This window comes from Epinephelus moara, chromosome 20 (genome assembly GCF_006386435.1).
Source record: "Epinephelus moara isolate mb chromosome 20, YSFRI_EMoa_1.0, whole genome shotgun sequence".
In the NCBI taxonomy this organism is placed as follows: Eukaryota; Metazoa; Chordata; class Actinopteri; order Perciformes; family Serranidae; genus Epinephelus; species Epinephelus moara.
In genome coordinates this window covers 34,253,110-34,262,952 of record NC_065525.1, presented here as the reverse complement: position 1 = coordinate 34,262,952, position 9,843 = coordinate 34,253,110, and the positions used below count along the sequence as shown (strand labels likewise).

Here is a 9,843-nt window from a genome sequence, read left to right as displayed (position 1 = left end):
GAAGAAACGTATATCTTTTTCCAACCTCTCCAGGTAACGAGTATCATTAATACACGACGTGCCCCAGGCACAACATTTAGCTCCAAATCCACAAAACCAGCCTGAAAATGAAGGAAATCTGAAACGACTGCATTAGAGTCAATGGAGCACAGCTGTGTTGTTGTCGGACCCTGGTCTGAGCCGGCCCGATGCTACGTTATCATTGGCCAGTGTGCGTCAGCGGGCGGGACTTAGTGAAGGGTCAATTCAAGTGAACTTAAGAGAAAATTAAACTCCTGAACCTTCTCTTGGCTCTGTTTTCAGGCTTTGGAAAATCTAGTCCGTGATGGGAGAGTCTAACCAATCATAGGTCGTCTCCAATTCTACAAATGCAGATGTGCATACACGTACCTTCAGTAAAAGTCTGATTTAATGGTGGAGAATCCTGCAGAGAAAGCTGCTATTCAAGCAATGGCATCAAATGCAGCTCACTCTCTATCTCTGGTAGGGTTAGGGTACCGAAACCCTGTATTAAATGAGCTCTGGGGATAAATTATCAAAGACCATAGTACTGATAAGCTCCAACGTTCGCTCTCTTATGTAAAGTAGGTTAGATAACTCAATTTTATATCTTTATCATATTGCTCCTCCTGTTTAATCATCACGTGGATGTAACTGTGATGCTGTGTCTTGTCATACATTTGTTCATTAGTGGCAATCAAATAAAGGTCTGTCTACAGATCTTGATGGAGCCATGTGCCACAGGAAGGGACTCATTATCATTATGATGTGTGTTCCAGTGAAGACTGATAAACCTCGACAGGACGTGATTACAAGAAATATCTCACAATACTCGCAGTAGATGTAAATGTGGGTATTGACAGACATTTAGTTTCCTGCACTGATGAAGCTGTTGTGCAGCAAACAGTTTGAAATAAAGAAACAGCATGCAGTACTGTGATTATTAACAGACTGTGACTGTTGCCTTGATGAATAAATACAAATCAATACACACACATTATAACAAAAAAACTGTATGAGTGATTCCAGGTGTTGCATTTATTTTAAGGTATTTTTTTAGTGATGAAATCATCATTCTTGACATTAATTGTTTTAACAGCTTCATCAAAAGGTACAAAATCTTAAAATAAATGCTGCTGATGAGAAAGAAGAGATGTTGAATTCAGTCCCTCCTGATGTAAAATGAATGCACTTTTTGCTCAGTTTTAAAAATGTTTCCTCCTTAATTTACTGTATTACCGTCATTTTTATCAGTTTCCATATTCAGTTACTGTATGTAGACTTCAGATTGTCTCTGATCAACAAAGGTGCAGCAGGTTTTACCCGACAACGGTCTGATTTACTGAAACAAACCATGAGACTCCAATGCCTGTTGAGCAAGAACATATATCCACAGCAGATGAATATCTACAATCAGAATTCAGAGCTTCATTGCTCTCTTGTCACTTTATAACTGAACAAAATCCCACAAAAACTCATGTCTCAGGATAAATATCTCTTTAAAATTTATTTGGCTGGCAGAAAGTCGTAACAGAGAAGTGACTGCGTGCTATCAGGCCGTCCAGTAAAGAACAACTGGACTGTAATAGTCAGTAAAATGAAATGGAGATACTGACCTTTATCGTAATATTACACTTTCATCAATATGTAAAATACTGGGGAAAATGGACGACATACATGTGCCTATAAAAAACAGCTCATAATTTATGTTTATGCCCATGTCAACTAGAGGTGAGGGATATAATCAAATCTTAGATGCATCATGATGCTGACGTGGATGATTTGGCATCAGTTTACAAATATCAGTAATTGACTATCTTAGTATTTATGAATAACGTGATGTTGACGGAAAAAAAAGAGGCAGAACTTAGCTGCAAGGGCAGTGTAGCACCCGGACAGAGATAACTTGTAATTCATCTTCACAAAGGCAGCTGTTGCCAGCTTGTTTTAATTCAATGTCTAAATAATTACATTTACAGGAAGAATGTGAAGTATATTGTGAATACTTTCTATGCCTTCACCCAGAGAGTAATGTTAACGGAGGGGAGCAGTGATCAGCAGTAGGGTTGCAACAGTATGAGATTTTCACAGTACCATAATCATCTCAGAAAATATTGTGGTTTCACAGTATTAAACAATTTATATCATTATCAGTCATAATGACCCTTAAAGGAATGAAAATGGAATGGTAACATTTTATTACTATGATTCAAACTTGAAATGTGGTAATGGAAGGATGTGTAAAAAGTCACCCCTTAGAAAATAACTAAAATACAGAGGAGATTCAACTTCCAGTTAGCGTTTTTTTTCCAATATCTAAGATTAGCAAATGTACACGGTATGATTATCTTGAACTTATATATCACAGTATAACTTGAAACCGGTATATCGCTGCAACCCTAATCAGCAGTAACGTAAACAAACAAGACCGGCTGACAAACACACGCTGCTGTATTAAACATCTCAAACCAACTCATTAGTAAAGAAAATAACTATACTGAGTCTGTTTTACATCAAAAACCCTGCATCCACCTGCTCAGCATCTTAAGGCCCTGACACACCAAGCCGACGGTCGGCTGTCGACCAAAGTCGGGCCGTCGGTGAGCGTCTGTCAGCCTAGTGTTTGCGGTGTGTCCCGCACTGTCGGCACTTTGGCGTCGGCGGCTTTTTGGCCGATTGAGCATGTTGAATTGGCAGCAGAGCTTGTCGGTGAGAAAGATCACTCTGATTTGCTGTTCCGGTTTTATTTCCTCGCCCCTGTGGCGAGTGAATCTGCCTGTAGTGAAACTGGGGCTAACTGGTGCTTCCTCCTCAGGCTCCACTTCACTCAGCTGCCCGACAGACCTGCTGCTTCTTCCCACTTTAACCTGAATAACAAACTGGAGCTAGCTGTGAGGCTAGTGGAGTGTTAGCCGCAGCATGACCGGAGGGGAGCACAGCCAGTTAGCCTCCGCTAGCTTCCCAGCTAGCCCCAGCTCTCTGTTTGGATCCAACCGGAGCACCGAGCCCTGGTTTGTTATTCAGATTAAAGTGGGAAGAAGCAGCGGGTTTATCAGGCAGCTGAGTGAAGTGGAGCCTGCGGAGGAAACACCGGGACCATCTGGATGTAATAGTCCGTGGAGGTGCTGTGGTGCTCGGCTGCACAGATAGATAACACCTTGGCTGACAGGATGTACCACTCTCTCACTCCGCTCTCTCTCACACAGGCGCAGAACGTACGGCACTTGGCCGTTGGATGTAGTCTTTGTAGTGTGTTCAAATGCAACTGACACAGGGCGATGTGAGGCGACGTAGACGAGGCAACAGTTGGCTTTCGGCGCCGCTAGTTCTTTGATGTCGGTTTGGTGTGTCAGCACCTTTAGGTTTACACAAAGCTAATGTACAGCAGAAGGGCTGCTCTCCACTGCTGGAGATGCTAAACTACACAGCAGAGCACACCGACTCACCCTCATTTTGTTATTCTCATACATGCAGGAGTCTGTAAGGAGCTTCCAGATTAATTACTTCATTAGTTAATGCAGTTAACTTTTTAAAATTATGTTATTTAAAACAGTGTGGATAAGCTCCGGTGTGGACGCATTTTGGCTTCTATGAAGTTAAATGGAAAACAGACCTAGACAAGAGCCGCACTGTATGCAAGTACAGTAATCTGTTTATTTAATTATGGATCACCAGAAATACAGTACGTTATGTTTTAAATTAGTGAGGGGTCACACAGTGAGAGAAATAAATAATATAGAAATCAAAAATTTTGATGCAACAATAATCGTTTTATCATTGAATCATGAGGTGTCTGGAGATTCCCACCCCCGATGTTACCACACTTTCTTTGCTTGAAAATATAAATGAATTATGAAGTTGCTAAATGAACAGATAGAAGTATTAAGAAAATAAAAATGAGAAATCACTTGTGTATGCGCCTCTTCACAGTACAGACGTCCAGCAGTAGCTACTATAACACCCTTTTCTATTTTTATTTAATTGTTTAATATGAAGACTGTAAATTCAGTGTTTTTAAATTCTATATTCTTTAATAGAGTCATTTAATTTCCTTTGATAACTCACCTTGCTCCTTTTTAAACTCATTCTCTGTCAGGAAGACGGGCCTCATCAGCTCCCCGACCGGCGGCTGAATCGACACGAAGAATTTCCTGGTGTGAGTGCTGAAAATGGAGACGTGAAAAAACAACAACTGCAGTGTAAGGAATTATTCTTCATTTTCTGCAAGAACAACTGATGTGATCTAAACTTCACTACTAATATCTTTCCTTAGTGCTCTATGCAAATCCTGGTGGGATGAAACATCACAGTTGTGAGTCTAAAACAGTATTTCACTTGCCCTGCAGACACATGCAGCACTAACAGTTTTAACAGTTGTAAGGTTTATGATAGAGAGCAGCAGCCCCGTCTCTGTTTTCACACAGTACAACGTGAGGACGGCAGGAGGTCTGCACACTGAAACACAGAATCCATCTCACCACAGCTGGAAGTTTGCAGCTTGTGTTGAGTCACAGAAATCGATGCCCATCACGGCTGTGGCTGTTTCACCTGCTGGCAGCAGCTCTGTCAACGCACAGCAACAAAAAGACAACAGGGTTGACACACGTACCAACAAAAAACAACATAAACCTGCGGCCAGAATCTTTGATCTGAGATTAAACGTGTTCAACACAGCATCATGGAAACTAAAAAATGCATGATTGGTTGAGCTGCACAAAAACTGAAATACTTTAAAATAACAGCTCCAACATGACAAAAACCCTGATGTATCATAAAGACATTTTCATTTCTGCTTTCTTCATAACAAAGTTGCAGTTTGATGGACGTCTTTTGGCTCATCGATTGAATTATTTCCTAGTTGTATTTTCATTCCTGTACAGTAACTACAATGACATTAAAGTGTGAGAATTTATAAATGGTACATAAAGTGTGTATTTAGCATGTGCATGTATTGGGGCATCGGGACACAACACTAGCAATTTGTACAAATGGGGTAAAACATATCTCATTACCATATAACCATATTACTTTTATTCACATGATTTGCTTCTTTTCTGTTGTATCTTCCTTCACCTGCATTTTATACTTTTTACTGTTTTATTTTGTTCTGAATGTTAAACACTGATCTATTCTACACTTTTACACGCACTTGTTACGTGTTATTTTGTAGTTTTATGCTTTAAAATGCATTTGTTCACACAGGACTTTGATTGATTCTTAACGGTAACTTTGTGTTCCTCTAGCATCATTATCAGGCACAAATTTCAACTTGTACATTAAAAATCTCGAAGACTAGAAAAGTGCAGATCTACGCCAGTGTAATGCTATTGTTACTAAGAGCTGGAATCACCGGACGATCCACGATACAATATCATCATGACACTTAAATCACAATTCAATATTACTGCGATTTTAAATATGTTGCAAAATGCTGAGTATTGCAATAAAATACATTGCAATCTATTACCTTTTTTCAAAGGTAAATTATAACCCAAAAGGAAAACTTTGCCAACATATGTTTTGTCTAATAAGATAAAGTTTTCAGTCTGTTCATCTCGCCACCATTTGTGATATTAAAAGTTATATAATTAAAAAAATGTAAAAATCAATACATGGCAATAAGTGACAATAAGATATTGCCAGACAAAAAAAATCCAGATACTACGCTGTGTCGATTTTTTCGCCCACATTCCCCAAATTGTAACCGAGTGTTCTGGGCATGCCTATCTGTATGAAGTTAGGGTTCTATTTACAACATTCAGAACATTAATATAGCAGCAAACAACTATTTGCTGTGTGAAGATATAGTGGAGTAATGGCATCCTGAGCACAGAATGATGTCTCGCTACCTCTGTGTGTGCTGTAAACTGAGCTGCTCCGTTCTTTGTTTTTAGCCAGCTGTGTGTGCATGTTAGTGCACACGAGTCCCTGCGCGTGTATCCCACTGGTTAGCTCTGCACTGTGCTCATATGGCAGTTACCACTGATAATGCTGCCCTGACACACGGTGGCAGGAAGGTGTCATCGCAGAAGCATAACGCCCACCCTTCCCTTCCCCCAAGTTTACAGTTAGCTCTGTTAGCACTGTCGCCGTTGTAAATGTTAGCTAGCATAATGTTAGCTGTCAGCCAGTAACAAGGACTTATCAGAGTTTCCACACATCTTCATGGACAAAACATCAAAACTTCAGAGATGCATAATAAAATTTTCACTTCAGAAAAACAGGCACTGGCGACGGCCGCCTGCATCCTCTGAGCATGTTCCTGGGTTTGTTTGTTTTTTTATGACAGCAAAATAAATGCTGGTGCTTTGTTTGGATCAAATAAAAAGTTCCTGTCGGACCCCGCCAAAGTGTCACTCACCAATCTCAGAAAACTCTTTCACCCTCATCCCAGACTGGAGCTTCACGTCCTCCATGTGCAGGTTCTTGGTCTCGGAGGTGGCGTTGTTGGTGAACTGCATCTGCACCGCCACCATGTTGCCGTCGGGGCTGAACGGCTGTCGGCTGAAGCAGTACTCCACCGACAGACCCTCCCCTGTGATCCGGTGCAGCAGCTCGTAGCTCTTCAGCGCACTGGAGGGAGCGATGGTCTGTGGGCAGAGGAAGAGGAGATGAAGAAAAGGTTGATATCAATTATCAGATATCGGCATGTGAGCTGCTTTTGTAAATTTTTTCTAACACAGCCGTGTACCAGTCAGAGCCACTGTGTGAAGACAGACACCAGGGAGGTGACAGACCCGTGATGTACTTACTGCTGGAGAGAGAACAGCGTCAGACAGAGACAGTCCCTCCAGGTCAGTCACAAGGCTGTTGGACAGGAAGGTGTTGACGGGTGTGACTTGAGGAGAGGGAGCAGGTTCGACTGGAAAGAGAGACGTTAGTGTGAGACACATTCCCCAAGGACGTCCCCAAATTTAGCCCTGACTCTGTTCATCTATTCATTATATTATCTCTTGTGGGAGCAAAGTTTTAGTTTTGACGCGGCACAGTCAAGTGCACCGACTGTTACTGTGACTCTGACAAACAATCACAAGGTTTGCAAACAACCTTGTTCACTGACTTCTCCTCACTGAAGTCGGCGTCATTACTTCTGTATTCTCTTTCAAGAGCAGGAAGTTAACAGAGGTGAGAAGAAAAACTCACAATCATCGAGGTCGAGCAGAGACATTTCTTTCTTCTCTTTCTTGCTCTCCTTCTTGACAGGTTTAGATGGAGGTTTTGATTCAGCTGCCTGGAAAGAGATGAAAGAACACTGACATGAATAAATGACGATTTTCACATTACTGTGTGAACTCTAAACACAGGAGCGTTTGGTCCACGAGTCAACCAGGGAGTTATTTTGTTTTTTTTGTAGACGAGGACCTGAATTCACCATTTAACATTGTGGGGTGTGTTTTCGATACCTTTTTTTTCTTTTTGACCTCTGTCTCAGACTCAGAGTCTTCGGACTCTGATTGGCTGCTTTCAGACTCACTCTCGTCCTCATCGTCAGATTCAGACTCTGAGTCGCTCTTACGTTGTTTACTCTTCCTGTCATGCTTCCTCTCTTCTTCTTCTTCACTGCTCTGCTCGCTGGAAAGAAAGGTTTTATTTAGGATCCTGGAGTTGTAATTATTATCAGGGATCAGACAGATTCTACTGTATCTAACCTATAATCCATTTTATTGCCAAGTAGGTTTTCACATACTAAGAATTTACCCTGGTGTATTGGTGCATAACATAAACATAGTGAGAAAAAAATGAAACAAACAAGTGTTGTAAAAATTTAAGTAATATGAATACAGACTAGAATAAAGTTAAAAATATGAAAATACTATAAAAATACTATTAAAGATTATGTACTATACATTTAATGTAAATGAAAGACCTGAGCAGTGGTAGTTCATGCATCAAACTACCAATCAAACTAAACCACACCCACCAGCCACTTTATTAGGTACACCTTCCTAGCACCAGGTTGACCCCCTTTTGCCTTCAGCACTGCCTTAATTCTTGGTGGCATAGATTCAACAAGGTGCTGGAAACATTCCTCAGAGATTCTGGTCCATATTGAAGGTGACCTCTGACCTCTGGCATCAACAAGGCATTTTCACCCAGAGAACTGCTGCTCACTGGATATTTTCTCTTTTTGGGACCATCCTCTGTAAACCCTAGAGATGGTTGTGTGTGAAAATCCCAGTAGATCAGCCCGTCTGGCACCAACAACCATGCCAAAGTCACTTAAATCACCTTTCTTCCCCGTTCTGATGCTCGGTTTGAACTTCAGCAGGTCGTCTTGACCATGTCTACATGCCGCAATCCACTGAGTTGCTGCCACGTGATTGGCTGATTAGCTATTTGTGTTACACTATTACAGGTGTACCTAATAAAGTGGCCAGTGAGTGAAAATTAGGCACAAAGGCACCCAGACACGAGTAAAGTGACCACAACACATTTACTGAGTTATCTGAATTTGGGTCCTATTCTTGTCTCTTCAGTATATCCACACATTTGTTTTATCTTTGCCAATTGTTCCTTTATTTTGGGAAAAAAAAAAATAAACTTTTTAATTTGCTTATTGTTTCAATTTTAAAATACAGTCCTGCGTCTTTTATATCATCTGTTTCATTTCTGTGAATGTACATAAAAAAAGAATTTTATATTATTTTATATATTTTATATATATAAATTTTATATAAATGGAAATTAGCACTAACACAATATACTGTTGTTTTATCTTTGCCAATTTTTCCTTTATTTTGGGAAAAAAAAAAAAAAAAACTTTTTAATTTGCTTATTGTTTCAATAAAAAAAAAAACTTTTTAATTTGCTTATTGTTTCAATTTTAAAATACAGTCCTACGTCTTTTATATCATCTGTTTCATTTCTGTGAATGTACATAAAAAAATAATTTTATATTATTTTATATATATATATATATTTTATATATATATAAATGGAAATTAGCACTAACACAATATACTGTCTGTTTAATCTTCTTTACCTCAATGAAAATATTTTAAATGAAGTGACCACAACAAATGAAAGATGTTTAAGAGTCAAAATATTCGTTCCAGGACCTCGGGATGAATCGGAGATAACCACGCACAAAATGAAATATTATAAATTAAGTAAAGTTAATACAAAAGGTTGGAGTCACATGATCTCAATGATCGGTGTTTAAACCTAAAAAAGTGCGCTACCTTTCACTTTCTTGCACCGGCTTCTTTAATTCCTTCTTTTTCTTCTTCTTGTCCTTCTCCTCCTCCTCATCCTCCTCCTCTTCCTCAGACTCGGAGCCTTCCTCGCTCTCTTCGCTCTCTGATCCCGACCCGCTCTCCTCGCTGCCACTGCCACTCTCAGAGCCGCTGGCAGAGTCCGACTCTGACGGGGGGAAAGGTCAAAGATCAGAGGTCAGCGGGCGAGTGTGTCAGTTAACTTACACACAGACACGCACATGGAAGTCTACCTGGTTTTAGTAACACCGTCTCCTCTGACATAAAACAAAAAGTTTTCATTTACAACAATCAGGATCAAACTCAGTGTCTCATGTGGTCAAATCTAAAGTAACTTCTTACTCTGTGAAACCATTGTTTGTTCCAGTTTTTCCTTAATGATCAAAATTTTCATCATCATCTCTTGCATCATTGATACCAGACGCATTTTCCTTTTTTAGAGGCAGGTTACAATTAAAAAAAAAAGAATAAGCAGGTTCCCACACAACAAAAATGACTACAGAGAGATCAGAGAGAAAACTTTGTGCTACACCTTCATTAATATATTAATTAATGCCTCCCTAAAGCTTAAGAGCTCATGCTCTCTCACACACACACACACACACACACACACGCACACACACACACA

At 40.0% G+C, this 9,843-nt stretch overlaps 1 protein-coding gene across 13 annotated transcripts in view; it reads right to left on the bottom strand.

Annotated features, from left to right (window-relative positions):
- LOC126407614 (AP-3 complex subunit beta-2) overlaps positions 1-9,843 on the bottom strand; it is a 70,504-nt gene that overhangs the window by 8,314 nt on the left and 52,347 nt on the right. For 12 of the 13 annotated variants that reach the window (XM_050072672.1, XM_050072678.1, XM_050072673.1 and 9 more), the window contains 7 exons: positions 9,183-9,363; positions 7,404-7,572; positions 7,144-7,231; positions 6,753-6,862; positions 6,362-6,590; positions 4,479-4,563; positions 4,066-4,163 (listed from right to left, as the gene is read on the bottom strand). In XM_050072672.1, coding sequence (XP_049928629.1) covers positions 4,066-4,163; positions 4,479-4,563; positions 6,362-6,590; positions 6,753-6,862; positions 7,144-7,231; positions 7,404-7,572; positions 9,183-9,363 — 960 coding nt within the window. Of the gene's footprint in view, positions 1-4,065; positions 4,164-4,478; positions 4,564-6,361; positions 6,591-6,691; positions 6,863-7,143; positions 7,232-7,403; positions 7,573-9,182; positions 9,364-9,843 lie in introns of those variants that run through there. The other variant, XR_007571806.1, reaches the window with a different exon arrangement.